We start from the raw sequence: 16,810 nt of genomic DNA, 5'->3' as shown, positions 1-16,810 counted from the left end.
CTCAGTTCTTCACTTTTACTTTATCATGATACATTTCTTTAAATTGTAAAAGTGAGACAGAGATAAAATGTGAACTTGGTAAACTTTAATTGCCTTCAGGGCCTGGAGTCAAAACTTTTCTGCAATTTAAAAAAAAAAATAAAGTTAAATTATTGAGCTCCAGTGATCTGATTCACATCCTGATTTATCAGTATGCACAAACATGACAAACAAAACTTTTACTTCTTAAAATCAAATACAGGTTAAATGTATCAGTTCAGATATAAATGGAAAATATCACTTATATGCAAGGTTGGATAACTCTTTCTTTTATATTCATGTAACTTTTTAGTACAGTGAGTTAGTAAAAATTGGATAAAACCATATGGTGTGTTTGATGATGTTGTGTCTTTAACAGAAACCTCCTTACATGGTCTCCCTGGGTAGTCCAGGTAATCATCAGGGTCTTGGTGTCCACGGCCTGTGCAGAGGTCAGAGTGGGGGGTAGGGGCACGGTGTTGTCGGCTTGGACTCCATGCTGGCCTTCCCTCTAGTGAGCGCTATCACACTGATGGAATACCTGACCCCGGGCTGAAGGTTCGTGGCATTGACCTGTTTTCCAGAGGTCGCTTCAAAGGTCATAACCTCTGACCCGTTGGAGGATAACAGAACTCGGCCCCCATCCTGGGTGCTTCTGGTGTCCGTTTCCCAGGTGATGGTCAGGAAGTGGGTTCCTGCTGATGTGACCAGGATGTTCACTGGTGGTAGTGGGTCTAATAACTAAAAAAAAAAAAACATTGTTAGCCAATAAATCACTATGTAACAAGGATTTTATTTTATTTATCTTCCAAGTTTATAATTGGTTTGATTTCCCTGAGTTTTACAAAAAAACAGTTGATATATTAACCCTGTGGTTTCATCAATTTTCATGCAAGGGCATCAATTTTCGTGTGTTGTGTCAAAATTCACAGTTTACTGTTAAGAGAAGACATACATTTATCAGTTGACTATACATGGTCTTAGCAATATGAAACGTTGTCAGATCTTACATTTCATTTGGTGGATCGACTTAACAATAAAATCTATGAAAATTGGCACTCTAATCAATGAATGTAAAAGAAACCAGTGGCAACCACAGTGCGTGTCTTCTCAAGTTTTGTTACAAGTATATACCAATAAATATTTCCCTCTTTAAAAGTTTTAAAATTAGTTAAGAGTAAGAAATACCATAACTTAATAATTCAAATACACATCATTTCATGATTCAAATTTTGCTAATCTGAGCATCATCATAATTCTAGAAACCCTGAACCCACTTCCAACATTAAAAAAAAAAAAACTTCTTCTAATAAGTGAAATACAAATAGCCTACTCATCACAACTGTCAATCTTTAAAAGTAAAATTTTGTAAGAATCCATGTTACATGTTTTATCCATCCATACTTAGTTTTTTTTTAGGTGTGGGTGTAAACAACACAAAGAGATTAACACATACTGGTTGTGACCTCCTGATTGTAGATTTCTGCCCCAGATTTTTCGACCTTGACCCTATACGTGACCCCGGGGCTGAGTCCAATGACTGGATACAGGAGGTAGGTGGCAGCATCACCCCCAGCCAGCTCGACCCAGGTCAGGTTATCGGGGGTGGTTCCGTAGCCCAGGCGGTACTCTTTACTGGGGTCGGTGCCCGTGATGTTGACCGTCAGCTCATACTCAGAGGTCGAGGTGGAGACAGTCTCTTGGGAGTGGACCTATTCATTAAAAAAAAAAATTAAGAAAAAACATATTAGGTAAATATTATCATGATTATTGAAAAAAACATACGGTATATATAATTATATAATGTTCATTTGATATATTTTAAAGGGGGAGGAACAGCTTCTTCAATGGGAGTGGACCTACATGTATCTATTCAAATAAACAATTGTAGATTCAGTTCAGTTCATAAAATTACATAATACATTGTAACATTAAAAGTTTAAATTACAAAAAACTTGAACAGCTAGTGTATAGGAGTAGATATTGTATACTGTATATAATAGTGGGTTAATACGGGTAGAAAAATTATGATTTGCTTTATTTGCAGCTAATTGTGCTTTTTCACTTTGTGGAGAAAAAAAAATCTATTCACTGGATTTTGAAAAATATGCTTTACGCAGTTCAGTAAATGAGATTAAACTAGCATAAAAAAAATGTAGTTCAAGCTATAAGTTTTGAACATTTTACGTCACGTATCCTACATTGTGAAGTGATTATATGCATCAGTGGTACGCAAAATGTACAGGTTTTTCCAGACCCGATTTACATTTATTAATCAACTGATTTTTTTTTCAATTAAAAACTCAATTCACATTTTGTCAAATACTAGATTTACTCATGCATTGAATGACGTCTGAACTGAAGGTCAGAGGTCATAAATGCGTAAATTCACAACTGACAGATTACACGATTTCATGATCAGATCGGTTGATGAAATCAATCAACTGGAATGATACAGGCCTGCCTTTCCTAAGGTCTTATTTCATTTCTACATGTAGGAGTACATGTTGGGCATCTTTAAACTTGTTTATGTAGCTCCTATATTTTTGTTTGCAGTGAACATGTTGGCAATCTTTTTTATTTAATCATATTTCATAGTTACACATCTCCATTAAAGTCGAAAGTCATGAACTAGCATCCATTCAGAAATTGAGCATTTTCTCCATGTCAATAACTAAGAAAATCAATGTCATATTTATAAGCACATTAATTTTTGTTTTGAGAAATGAATTTAACATGTGCATCATGTTGTCTTCTTCAGTGGCCACACAATCATTTGAAACAAAAAAATACTGAACAGATATAAATCATGATAAGATGATAATCCACAAGGAAGGGTCACACTTAACCTCTTGAGTGAACGGGTACATGCAGATGTGTACAGTGTCATGAATATGTAAATTACATTAATTGTGTATTGTATTTTAAAAACATAATGTAAAAATAACCAAACTTAAAGCTTGTTTATCAATAACAGTTATAGGAAGTGTTGTTACTATTATAATCTTCCTGATTTTCTCTGTGTCAGTGTTTCTGTCCTGTCCCCGGGGGGCGGACCATGAATTACATGCACTCACCCCCGGGGCTAGGCTGACACATACACAGAGTATACAAGGGTTTATATTGTACTTAACCTATGGACTGATAAGCAATATTGGTTTCTAGCTGTCAATAGTACAATGATCTCTCCAGGAAAAACAATTCAACATTGTTTAATATTAGCACAGTCAAAATTAAAACACTGAACTGATTTAGGCTCTTAAATGTGTTAATGGTTCAAGATCTCATAGATATGTCCATGTATGTAAATATATATATACATGTAATTCTGTTTCAGATTTTAGTGAATGTTAAGTTTTAAACTATATAAATGGATAAAAAGAGTTATGCTCTGATATTGTCAAACAGATTGGTGAAGGGGAAACAGCAGTTTCGAATGTGTGCCTGTATATTCCAATTAGTCAAATTTGGGTCTATCCTAATTAACATATACATGTACTAACCTATTTATGATATTCTCTAATTAGCATTTTGAAAATTGTTTAAACACAATCATATATCCTAAACAATACATTTCACAATAGTTGGCATGCATGGATCCAGAGCCCCCCCCCCCCCCCCCAAAAGCCTGGGACCCTTCCATCCCCCAGAAAATTTTAATTTCTTATATTTACATTGTAAAATTACACAAAATCTGCCTCGTACTCCTCAAGCAAGCTTGAATATGAGAACTGGACCCCCTATGGAAAACATTTCTGGATCCCGCATGTTTGGATACCTGAAACCCCCTCTGACTACAGAGGGGATACTGCCTAGTGTACAAAATACATGTAACATTGTAGCATATTGCTTACAGGTGTTTCTTTTATCATTAACAATGATTACTCATAGACCACCTGGTCTATATGAATCAATTATGCACATCCATGGATTGAGGTATTTTATTACGTGGTCTATATACTAGCTAGTACTCTACTCCACGTACTTTGTACACTGTGTGTGTATGTGTCATCTGTATGTATTGGACTGTTGGTCACGATTTAATCATTGGACGATGGAAGACAGAGGGGCCATGATGATGCATGGCTGGTTAAGAGAATTAACACTCTGTGTTTTGTAGCCCCAAACATATTCATTGCTTTATATGCTCAGAAACATCAACAGTACATGTTTCTAAGCAAATGAAAATGAATCCAGATACATAGTGATAATATACTGTTATACACGTACATGTATATATATGTCACTGAATCAATATTCAATTGATTCAACATACAGATAATTTATTGAAAATGAGCCCTTTTACCACCTGTATGTGAACCTAGTACGCTGTCTCAGTTGTCTCATTATAAAACAGGTGCACAAACAGGTGTTTTACAACGAATGGATGAAGTCGCAAAGTGTGTTGCCACCATTTAATGCATTCTTCTGATAGTTCAGTAGGAAGGTAAATCGGTTACTAAGCTTAAACCATTAACCTTCCTCTTACATGCTGATATGTGCACATATACAGCATATTAAAAATAAGCAAGTTTTCTACAGGCATCTCTAGAGTACATTTTTTCAAATCTTTTTTTTTCAAATATATCAGGTCCCAAGGGAAATGCTAAACTACAGTGAAAACTAGTCAAGAAACTGCATGTACATGTATTATATACCATGTATATGTACTTATAAACAAATCTAGGACACTTTGATTATTGGGTTAATGAATATTGAAGTTGTAATCAATCTGCTATGCATACAAATATATTTCTCACAAGTCACACTTTAAAGGGTAAAGTACTAGGTTTGTCCTTCATCACACCCAAGTATATATAACCAAATTACCAAGTATTTAGATCGAGAGATCTTGTTTTTCTCCATTTACACTATACATGACACACCTGCCTTATACAACAATGTTATCCGTGGATAAGCCATTCTCCAGCTTTGAAATATGATATGTTCCATACTATGTGGATATCAGATTATCTGTTGCTTACATACGACTATATCTTTAAGCTATGGTTTTTCAAAATAAAACTAGGTAATTGAATATCTGATATTTTCTAGAAGTACAAGGTACCCTTTATAATAAATTTTGGCCATAGTGAAGGATACAGGCATGTTTGTAGCAAATTTAAGTATACACTGGTACATGAATGTGTACACTTGTAATAATATTAGTAACAAATTAAATACACAATTTGTATTTTCCAAATCTCAATAAATCTTTCATAAAATTTCGTACATAAACCAATTTTGATTTCTGATTAACAATTAATCTCTGTAATCATGGCAATTCACTAATCATAATGATATTCACAATCATGGCAAATTTAAACTTCAACATACATTATCTACATATTAATACAACAATAATTAAATATTGATTTCAAATAAAATTGCAAACTAACAGAAGAAAGAAATCAGCATTGCCCTGCATAACATCAGACTTTAATTTGATCCTTTATCAACCAGCCTCATTACAGCTGATTTTAAATTTCAAGTTAGTAAATAATATATGATTATTTTAAAACAAACTATGAAGCAATTTTACCCCTGTACTCAGTTTGTCTTCCTGTGATTTTATCCATATCTTACATGTACATGTACTACAAACATGATAAATGTACATGTCAAGAAACTCAAAATATTCATAATGACCTGCTTAACCTTTGACAGTAAATGACCTTTTTAACCCTATAATCATGATAAAGAACATCAGCAATACTGTATTTTTGTTGATGACTTAATTGGTCAAAGGGAAAAATTTGAACCCCTGCGACAGCTCAAATTCATATTGATTACCAAACATACATATTTACAAAACTAAAAATAACCCATTCTACCATATCAAATGAACTTTTGATGCATTTATGACAATTGCTATATTAATGCATTTTTATTTTTAAGCACGTTTACGAGAAACTGACCAGCATACAAGTACACCTCTGACAATTAACGTGATCAAAACCTGTGATTGCTGTTTCATTTACATGGACGACCTGGTGATTTTTCAGTGGGTTTTCTTTTCTTTTTCTAGTGTGCAAGTAAAAAGATACCTGATTTAACTGGTATTCATAAGTTATGAACAATCAATATGTTGATAAAAATATCACATTGTACCAAACGTTTTCTTAGTTATTAGTAAGCCTATATACAAAACTGTAAGTTTTTAAGCTTGAATGCTGACATATGTGGCTTGTGTGTTGTTGTTGTGGGGGGGGGGGGGGTCAGATCTATTTCTTTACGAAAGAGTAACTGATCAAGATACTTAAAACAAAGATGCATTTTTCAGCACAATTAATGCACAGGTTTTCAACTTTATACAACTGACGTTCAATTTTGACGTCAAAACATCTTTCAATTTGTTATACTATACCTGTATTTTGAAAAGATGTTTACAAACAATATGTCTATAATCGACCAACTCAATAAAAACGTTAACTTACCAAAGATATAAAAACAGCTAACGTCACACATATCGCCGAATAAAACATGTGGCTATGTCCTTCTCACTAATAACAAACAAATAAGTTTCTCATAAGTAATATTTTTTCGAGCCTCTCCCAACAACTTTGTGCGAAAAAAACACTGTATGACGATCTCGATGTTTTTTGTTTTCTGAACCCGACTACTATATAAACGGTTTGTGTGGGTTTTTTTTTTTTTGGGGGGGGGGGGGGGGTTATGTTGATTTAAATCGGTAAATTAAAATATATTTTTTTTATTTTTCATCTTATTTTTAAAAGCAATTTATTTTTATGCAATCCATTTTTAGAAGTCGAATTTGCAATTCATTTTAGTTATTCATTCACGGGACCACGAAAATACATAATTTTAAAGTACATGAATAAAGTATGAATAATTGTTACCTTCTTTTTTTTAGACTATCGATCCTGTGCAGATTGTTATGGTATTTACAACAAAAAATTTTCTATGAAAAATGCTTTACCACAAAATGTATGTTTTATTCCGATTGAACCTTAGTCGGAAAAATCATAGGACTGACCCCCCCCCCCCCTTCCACCCCCCCCCCCCCCAATTATAAAGACCCACGGGACTTTACTCTGTTTTAAAATTAAATTATCCTTTCATGACATATTTCAAATCTAATTTATTCATTCATTGCCCAAAATTACCTAAAACAAACATTTTTTTTAAATCTGTGTATATGATATACATGTATGTAGCGGGTCTGATTTAAAAAAAAAAAAATGTTTGTTTTAGGTAATTGTGTGCGATGAATGTATAAATTAGATTAGAAATATGTCCTAAAAGGATAATTTACTTTAACAAAATGAATAAAATCCCAGGGGTCTATATATACTGGGGGGGGGGGGGGGAGTGGACGAATGCACGAAAGAAAAAAACAAAATACGTATAAAAGCTAAATCCGTTTACCCGAGGGGAGGGGGGGGGTCTTGATTATCTTTCTAATAAAAGAGCATAATTTCCTTTTTTAAAAAGATTAAAAAAAAAATACAAAAAAACAACAACAACAACAACAACACTGTTTTGAACTAGACATTATGAATTTAAAACTAACAGCATTTTTTATTTTGATATTTTTTTTTCGAATAAACTTAGAATGCGTTCTTGTTGCAATGAATTACAGAGCTCTAAGTATGTAATGGAATTCATCTCCTATTGCATGTTTTTTGCAATGAGCAGAGATTATATTTATATGTCTCGGAATACTTGCCCGACGTCTACGTTCAACATATGGAGAGCGAAAGTGAATAGAAAATAACAACCAGTCGTGACATTTCTGTTATTGTCGACTTGAGACGAAAAACTATATAAGAGGTTGTTAGAGATAAGAAATGAAAAATTAAAATTAAAAAAAATATATATTGATTAAAAGGGGAAGAATGCACGGTCCTGTCCACAAGCACCCATTAGTATGATTCTCTCTATTTCTTACGGAAATTAATTGTAATTCACAGCTGTTAAGAAACTGACAGGACTGAAATCTCAACGATCCAATTTTAACCAGTTTAAAGATCAGTCGCCACTTTCAGCAACCTATGAAAAATCACGGACTGCACGAAATTACTTTGATGATGACAGACTCAAATTCCCATATAAGACGACTTGACTATTCCTTTCATCTAAACGTTCACTGATGTACATCAACAACAATTTAGTTATGCTCTAAATTTACATATACTATTAATATTTACGATCAATTCATTGATTTATTAAAAAGATAGAAATATAAACAATAAAATGTGACTCACGCGCGTGTTACATGTATGAAGGAAGCGATCATTGCAGAAAAAAATACATTACCCGCTGACGTGCGGGTATTACATTATTGTAATTTGATTTATTTCCTGCAAGGTCACTACCTTCATACCCTGCATGAATGACCAAGGAAAGCATTTTATTGTTTATATTGTAATTGTAATAAATTCTTTCAATAATGCTGTATAACATTAGCTGTGTTTGATAGGATGAACCGGGACTTAAATATTTGGTAAACACAATGAAAAATCATATTTTTGTGTTGTCAATTTTTATCTAATATGAAGGAAATAAGTAACAAATCAGGGAGTTTTATCAAACACGATGCTACGTGCCTGGGATATACGTCCCTGATAAAACTCATATTGACCTTTTTACAAAATACTTAAGTTAGGAAAAATCAAGTAATTATTAAAACAACTGTATATTTATTAATTGGGGAGAGGGTTGGTAAGCGGGAAGTCTTATTCTTTATTAAGTCATGGAAAAAGTAATCCCGATACCTACATTTAATTTGACATCATTTAATGCCGTTTTTGGAAAGACTGTAGGCATTCTAGTTAAATTTCATGAGTCAAATATTAAACAGGCCAGGCTCATTCAAAAATTCTTGTGACAGTAAAAAAAAATAAAAGCAAAATCATGAAAATCCTAAACCGGGGAGGAGTGAGGGGGAGGGGATAGTGTAGAACACAAATAACTTCAATTTTCCTGTTCATTTTCTCATTTTAACTTCAATTGTTCACTTCGTCTAAAAAGGGGGGGGGTCGCTTTTTTATACGTAAATTTAGAAAAATCTCTGCTGCGACAAAAAGATGGGGAGAGGGGGACAGGAGCCCTCTGCTGACCCCCCTCCCCCCTCCCCCCCCCCTCATGTGCTACGTACCTGTATCCTTAGTCAACACGCTTCCATGTTTTTATGTATAAATTTTACGAACGTATCCAACGGTAATTTTTCGGGGGGGGGGGGGGGATGTGGCAGGTGAAATGATTATAACAAGAATTTTTAAATCATTAAGGACATGTTAATAAAAGATAAGTACACCATTACAGAGGCGGATCCAGCAATTTGGAAAAGGGGGGGGGGGTTCCAATTGATGATAATCAATACATGTAAAATTCATTATTTGTCAATAAACAAGGCCTTTTGAATGTTTTCCGTGCGTAAATTTAATTAACAGTTATCTCGTCAATATCTACATGTATTTCATACCTATTTTAATATCAGAGTGCACTGCATTTATTGAGCGTTTTGGGTTAGGTAAGGAAGATTTGCACAATTTCTAGCCTTAGAAAAAAACTCAAGTCTTCAGCAATGAGAACGTGCGTCTATGCTTAATAGAAAGAAACACTAAAAAAATGATCCAGACTTATTACGACAAGCTATTATAAATATGAATTTTTTGGTAATTTTTTTATGTCTTTGATGTTTAAATTCTTAACTATTTATCAATTTTGATTTCTATCGATTGCCTTCTTAAATAAAGGTCTAAATGATAGGATATGACAAAAAATGGGGATACTTTATCTGCTGAATAGATTGTACATGTGTAATACAATGGTAAAAGCAATAGTCGTCCCAGGGAACTTGATGTGACCTCTGTAATGGGTGCGCAACATCACCCGGCACTAGTACAGATGCGATCAAATTCAAGAAAGTTTTGAAAAGTTGTTCATTTACATAATGGTTTACATATAAACCCCTTACACGGTATTTCTGTAATGTAACTTCCGATTCTTGGAAACAAAACAAAAAAAGGCTTCGTTTGTTCAGGTATGAAGGAAGCTAGCATTCCAGAAAAATAGCATAACCCGCATAAGAAATTCTTTAAAAGAGCAATTTTAAAAGCATTTATTTGAGATAATTAAAATATTTATAGTATATATGGGAAAAATTGCCTTTAAATAGGCATTACAAGTTTTCCAAAAAATTCATATGTCCCAGAGAAAGGGGGGGGGGGTTCCGACCCCCGGACCCCCCCCCCTCTGGATCCGCCAATGCATTATGTACAATTTCCGCTCTAAACAAATTAATTGCCGCTCTATTTTTATTCATGAAAAGAGATGAATGATTGAATGAATGACGGGTGTACATGTACGTCAGAAATTTAATTCTCTTGAATTAACCGTCGTATTATATAACGTTATGTCTTGTCTAATGTCAACGCACAATTAATTTGTTAATCCGTAACCTTGACTTTAAAATGCGGTTTAGTACCCCCCCCCCATTCTCTTTTAAACACTACCATGTCAACCATAAATTTTCAAAGCATACCACATGATTTCTGAAAAAAAAATTGTTTATAACCACAGCAGTTTAAGCAGGCCTACCAGTACCGATCGAAATAAAATTTCAGATCGTAAGATGAGAATTTGATCAAAGGGAGATAACTCATTAATAGGTTTGATCCTATAAAACCGAGTTTTTGCCAAGTTAGATATAACCATAGCCCTCTATCACTGGCGTCGGAAGCAAATTGAAAGTGGGGGGGGGGGGGGGGCTAGACTAATCCTTAAAAATATTGAGAAAAAAAACTTTTTCCTAAAATCATGAAAATCCTAATCCGTGGGAGGGGGGGGGGATACCTATACTTTTAAAAATAAATTTCTTACCTAAATTTTTTTTCCCGAATCATGAAATTCCTAATCCGTGAGGGGGGGGGGGGGGTTAGGATGCCTATTACTCCAACTTCTCAATCTTTCAAGGTAAATTTAGGAACTATTACATTTCCGGCAAGAAAAAGTGGGGGGCTAAACCCTCTGTGCTGCTATGTGCCTAATGGTTATAGGTCTAAATTTGCAAAAAAAGTGGGGAACTCTTTGCTGGACAGACATCAAACTAGTACACTGGTACCCATAGGAAGTAGATAATACTACTGATTGAGTCAAGGGTCAAATTACAATGTACTCTGGACATGGCCCACATGACCTTCAAGATTTCCGTGTTCATTAAATATCTTTAGAATCTATTCTATTTTGCAACACATCAAGCTTGAATCAATGATAATTTAACTACTCTTGACATCGACTTGAATGCTATCATAAAAATATATATACTAGAGATTTAGCGAAAGGAAATGCTGTAATTTTTTTCATATCACATTTTTCTTATCCTTCAAAAATTAACATACATAAAGGACCCAAGATCTTTTAAAAGGTAGTCTATGCATGTCTAACCAATTCATATTATATTGATTCTTATTTCTTGAATAAATATCAAAAGGTTGCATCTAAAATAATACTAATATTTATAAGTTCTAATACATATGTATAAACATGTAGATCCCCAGGCATTCAAAAATGTAAAAAAAAAAAAAAATTCCAGAGAAAAGAAATTATCCTATACCTCTTGAACATATATTGAATAATTACATTTTATTTCATTCCTTTTTAATATATACATGTAAAGTATGTAAAATATAGAAACATACAGTAATCATATGCATATAATTATACATAACTATAAATACAGAGTATCTCAATGATTACATTCTTCATAGTTTGATGAAACATGCAACAAACACACTTGTGTTACTTTTGATATATATAAACAGTCCATTGATATAAAACATTTTACAAATCTAATCAGTTAATAATTATCTACATTGTTATTTGATGTTCACTTTGTTGACGGGTAACATTATGATCACAGTTTGTTTACATGTAATATTGGATTTTCTTCACTTTACCTGTTTTATATTCACCCACAAAGAGGTTGTCTCTGGTGTCCACACATAAACTACATGGATACTGTAAATGACAGTTGTCAATGTAGCGGAGGAACTGTCCGTCCTGATCCAGGATGTGGATACGGTGGTTGTCACAGTCTGTTGTCAGGATCCGACTCTGGCTGTCTGTAGTGATGCCGGCTGGTCTGAATGGTCCCTTGGTAGTAGAGGGAGGACCTGTGTAGGTAAACCGGAGTTTCCCGGCCTGATTGACCACCACTACTGCACTGGCTATATAGTCAGCTACACAGATATCTAGGTTCTTGTTCTCACTGATGTAGTTAGTGTAAACATCAGATGAATAGAGAGGTTGTCCTTTGTCATTGTATTGAATGGTTTGTTTCTCTGTGGAGCCAGAGTAACGCACAACTTTTGCTTGTTTCTCATCATTAGTGATCATGACAACCAGGAGGTCACCAGAGGAGGTACTGCAGACATTGAGAGGTCTCCATCCCTGTAGTCTGATCACTGTCTGTATCTGTGTATTCTTCACTATGTTCACAGTTCTATGATCGGGATCAGTATAAACTAGTTCACCACTCTGTGTCACTGTTATGTCCCATGGTATCATCCCTGACTTGGTTTGGATTGATTTCACTAGTTTCCTGTGGAGGTTGTAGAGTCTCATCATGTTGTCCTCACCACACGTCCACACTTCATCATCACTCAGACAGGACACACTACATAATCTATTAGATTCTCCATACTCGGTGTTTATATCTGTGATGATCCGTGGTACATCAATGAGCGGTTTGTCTGGGGGATAGGACTCAGCACCGGGAGAATCCATTGTGTAGCCATTTTCTTCTGTTTTGATAGATAACGCTGACAGAGAACCAATCTGCTGATAAATCTGTTCTTTGTTAATCTTTTGAGGGGTGAATTTTGGTAAGGAAACCGTGAGTTTAGGAGGCAATCTCCTAAATTCAGCATTCCTAGATTTGTGAGCAGAGAAAAGGCTGACATCATTGGAGGTCAGTAATTTCTTCAGATCAGCAATGCACTTTGTAATTTCATAAATACTGTGTTTGATTTCATTTTCCTGCTTATCAAGGACAAGCAGGTGTTTGGATTCTATTTCATACACGTCAGATTTCAATTTCTCAATAGCAGTGTCTATTTCTCTGTGCAAGTCTTCTCCATGTTTGTGTAAAGCTGTTGTTAATTTCTTGGAGTTTTGATGCAGATCAGCTTTCTGAACTGGGATATTAGATACAATTTCTTGGTATTTGGGATAAATTAATTTCTCTAATTCATCTAAATCTCTCTGTAGTACATCTTTCTTGGTTTCAAGACTTTTTAAAATTTCAACTGCTTTGTGTCCTAAATGTTCACCAGAGGAGACACACTGCACGCAAATAGGAAAGTCACATCGTTCGCAATAAAGTTCACACAATTTTTTGGAATGTTTTGAACATTCAGGTGCAAATCCCCGCTTTCTGAATGTTACCACTTTGTGTTCTTTGGATTCATCAGAGAGATGTTCCCCCACACAGGCTTTACACAGATGTATTCGGCAAATGTCACAGTACATAGCAGGGCCCGGGGTCTCACAGAGATGACACCGTAACACATCCTGGGCCCAAGTACGGCGGTCCATGGTCAGACCCCTTGATAGATTGGTTTAGAAAATGCTGAAAATAATTGAAAATCATCAAATCACAAATCAACTAAATTAAGTATCCAATATGTACATTAACCTGGTTATTTCTGAGCGCCCCGAAAAAAAAAACAGGTGAACTTTAGCAAGTTGTAAATTAACCAGTTTACGTTCTGTATTGTGACCTTTGATTAATCTATATACACTTCGCTCATTTTAACTCCATTTAGCGATTACAAATAAAACAGGACATTTTACTGATAAAATCTAAAACGCTTGTTATGAAAAGCTCATAAAAACAATGGTTATTTGTTTATAAACAAACCACAAACCTTCTTTTTCCAACATGGCGACTCAGGTACATGTATCTACTTCCTGGTCTGGCCGCTATGGCCTTGGTATGCGCTCCGTCTAGACACGTGATAAAATGCAGTGGTGGATACGAGGGAGCGTCTATTTATACATATATACTATGAAAGTTTCCGTGCATTTCTTACAAATAAAATAATCACTCTCTCTACTGAAAGAAAAAAAAATCATTCAATTTGTCGGGTTTCTTTTTTTTTTTGGCATGTAGACTTTATATCCTTTTACCTGTATTACAGGTATCTACGGTAGGAGTACACAGACGCTATATCTCATTCTGTCAATCAGTTGGATCAGATTCAGTCAGTGTCTCGACTTCCACAACAACTGAAAAACAATTTAAATAAATTAAAACTTTTATAATCTTTACATCGTTTGTTCGTTACTTTCTTTTCAACTTATTTAAATGGAAAAAGTGGTGGGTGGGGGGGGGGTGCAACGCAATGATATTTTTTTTAATTGCTTAATTAAAAGGTTTTTTACGAGAAAAAGTTGTTTAGGAAGGCCCCCGCTCTTGCCTCTCTAATGCTACATGTACGTGTCAAAAACACTATGCAGTATGTAAAATTCATATTTTCAGTGTTTTTATTTATTCCTTTTTTCCAGAAAAAAAATGACGAAATAATTAATCAAATGGGAAGTTGGGATAATACAACAGTCTGAATAGTCTAGAAACTTCTATTGATTTGGTAGAAGTATTCAGTAAGAGCTTACAAATATTAATTCTGAATAATGCATCTCAGAAATAAAATGTTGGTTAAAGGACTGGAGAACTTGCGTACTGAAACGCAGGCACATTAGCGCTATACCCTCCCCCTTCCCCAACTGACATTTTTGGTATATTAACATGCACGGATCTACAAAGGCGGAGGATTTGGAGATTCGGACCCCCCCCCCACCATCCTTTGTAAATCCAAATACATAGTAAAATTACCCAAAATATGTATTCAAACAATGAATGAAGTACTTAGTGATCCAGCTCATGCGTGGATTCAGAAATCCAGAAATTTTTTTTCCAGGGGAGGATCCGATAGTTTTTTTTTTTAGTTTCCCCGGGGGGGGGGGTGGGGGGGTGGGGGTCTGAGGCATATTTTTGATAATTTTACAATGCAAATTTAAAGAAATTTAAATATTGCTGGGGACGGGTGAGGGGGGGGGGGGTCTGATGGCTTATTTGGAAACTTGCTTGTTCATCACCTGGAATAGTAAGATAATGAAATGAAAGAGATGGGCAAAATTAAAAATAGAGAAAAAAAACTGTGTTTGGATAGATAAACTATTTTTTGAAACAAGAATCATTGAAATCAACATAACAAACACGTAGCTTCGATTTTGAAAGAGAACCTTATACATGTATTTAAATATGCTCCGAGAAATTTTTTTTTTTGGGGGGGATACATTATATTTCAAGAAAATCTGTTCGCGACCCCCCCCCCCCCCCCCCACCCAAATGGCTACGGGCTTGTATTAAAATCTTACGTCGATGTTATCATGGTAGTAACTATGCGGATAAAATCTATCGAACAGACATTTTTAATTTACGAATTGTCTTTCTTGGTTTAATTCGCAGTAAATTCAATGTGTCAACAGCATTTGAACCGATTTCAACAAAGCATACGTTTCCGCAAGTTAAATGTTTTTAGGTTTGGGTAATTGTAAATAAACACCATAGCTTCTTAAATTAAATTAAAATAGAGATCACTTGGTAGGTAATAGGAATAGGTGATTTTTTTTCTTCAAATGGTCCTTTTCAAAATCATTTTGCCAGCATCAACCTTATTTGCAGATCATTGAACTTGACTCTGATTATATCGTGTGTAACTATACATCGTAGCTTGAAACATGGGCGCGGATTTCAAGGATAAAAGTTCGGGGTGGGTGGGGGGAGGGTAAACATTCTGCCTACTACCGGGAATTTCAAATTTGTTCAAAATTTATCTGTGAAAAATATATATACTCAGTATTGACCCAGCACACCCTTCTCAAGGAAACAAGGATACTCTTATAAGTAGTTTTAACTTTTTGATCAGGATAAAACTACACATTGTAGTATATACAGGTATATGTGTACTTGGAGTACATTATGTATTGTGTATATCAACATTATATCAGAGACGATTTATTAATGAAATCACACACGGTATTCTGCTGGATTAAGCCTAAACATGTACTTGTAATTACTAACTTCCAGTTTACTTTCCCATATTTTAGATACATGAATGAAATCCCGAAGGAAGGTTTTTAAAAACCCCAGACCAACTGTGAACGGAATACCACATAATTTATTACTGCTAGAGTAAACATTTCTTATACCTAATTTTGTACATTTTTGCACATAAACCTTTTACATGACTGTATGTAAGTTTATATAGAATACAAACCTACATTACAAACTCAGCTTTATTTTAAGAGATTTTTTTTATTTGCGAAAAAAGTAAAAATCTCATGTACACTAAATTAAAGGAGCGGCACCCACCTACCCCCCCCCCACTAATTCCTCCCCCCCCCCAAAAAAAAAGTAATAATCAATTTTATTTAATTCACGTAGTAAACTTAAGATAGGCCTCGGACCCTCCCCCCCACCCCACCTCATTCCCCGTGCAATCACACATATCCATTGGACCCCCCTCCCCCCAGTTAAAAAAATTCTGGATCTGGTTCCGTGCATGCATCCTATTGTTAAATACACATGTAATATATAGCTACATGTATTTTTGTTTACTGTTACAATATTGGATGATTGAAATTCAACGTAAATATATAAGCGCATTAGTGCCTGTGATTCTATGTTGTGCATGGCCGCGACTCGACCCCTTAACCACATTCATAAACAAAAGAATGCTATTCCGTCCTCCTAATGCAC

The 16,810-nt window shown here is 34.8% G+C and overlaps 2 protein-coding genes across 2 annotated transcripts; both read right to left on the bottom strand.

Moving 5' to 3' along the window:
• Positions 1-471: 471 nt before the first annotated feature.
• LOC128185198 (uncharacterized) lies at positions 472-6,589 on the bottom strand. Its single transcript, XM_052854856.1, has 3 exons — positions 6,456-6,589; positions 1,475-1,730; positions 472-752 (listed from the first exon to the last, which is right to left on the bottom strand). The coding sequence occupies exons 1-3, from the start codon at positions 6,501-6,503 to the stop codon at positions 472-474; spliced, it is 585 nt and encodes a 194-aa protein (XP_052710816.1). The 5' UTR covers positions 6,504-6,589.
• Positions 6,590-11,613: 5,024 nt separating this feature from the next.
• Positions 11,614-13,970, bottom strand: LOC128183257 (E3 ubiquitin-protein ligase TRIM71-like). The gene is made up of 2 exons (XM_052852204.1): positions 13,914-13,970; positions 11,614-13,615 (listed from the first exon to the last, which is right to left on the bottom strand). Exon 2 carries the CDS (start codon positions 13,579-13,581, stop codon positions 11,911-11,913), a length of 1,671 nt encoding a protein of 556 aa, XP_052708164.1. The 5' UTR covers positions 13,582-13,615; positions 13,914-13,970; the 3' UTR covers positions 11,614-11,910.
• Positions 13,971-16,810: the final 2,840 nt, after the last annotated feature.

This window comes from Crassostrea angulata, chromosome 5, assembly GCF_025612915.1.
Source record: "Crassostrea angulata isolate pt1a10 chromosome 5, ASM2561291v2, whole genome shotgun sequence".
Classification (NCBI taxonomy): domain Eukaryota; kingdom Metazoa; phylum Mollusca; class Bivalvia; order Ostreida; family Ostreidae; genus Magallana; species Magallana angulata.
The sequence above is the reverse complement of the archived record's forward strand: the minus strand, read 5'-3'. Positions and strand labels throughout refer to the sequence as shown.

Coding starts and splice junctions, on each gene's coding strand:
- LOC128185198 (XM_052854856.1), bottom strand. CDS start 6,503: ATGTTTTATTCGGCGATATGTGTGACGTTAGCTGTTTTTATATCTTTG. Junction 1,731..6,455: donor TAGCTGTTTTTATATCTTTG/GTAAGTTAACGT, acceptor TTTAATGAATAG/GTCCACTCCCAAGAGACTGT. Junction 753..1,474: donor CAATCAGGAGGTCACAACCA/GTATGTGTTAAT, acceptor TTTAGTTATTAG/ACCCACTACCACCAGTGAAC.
- LOC128183257 (XM_052852204.1), bottom strand. CDS start 13,581: ATGGACCGCCGTACTTGGGCCCAGGATGTGTTACGGTGTCATCTCTGT.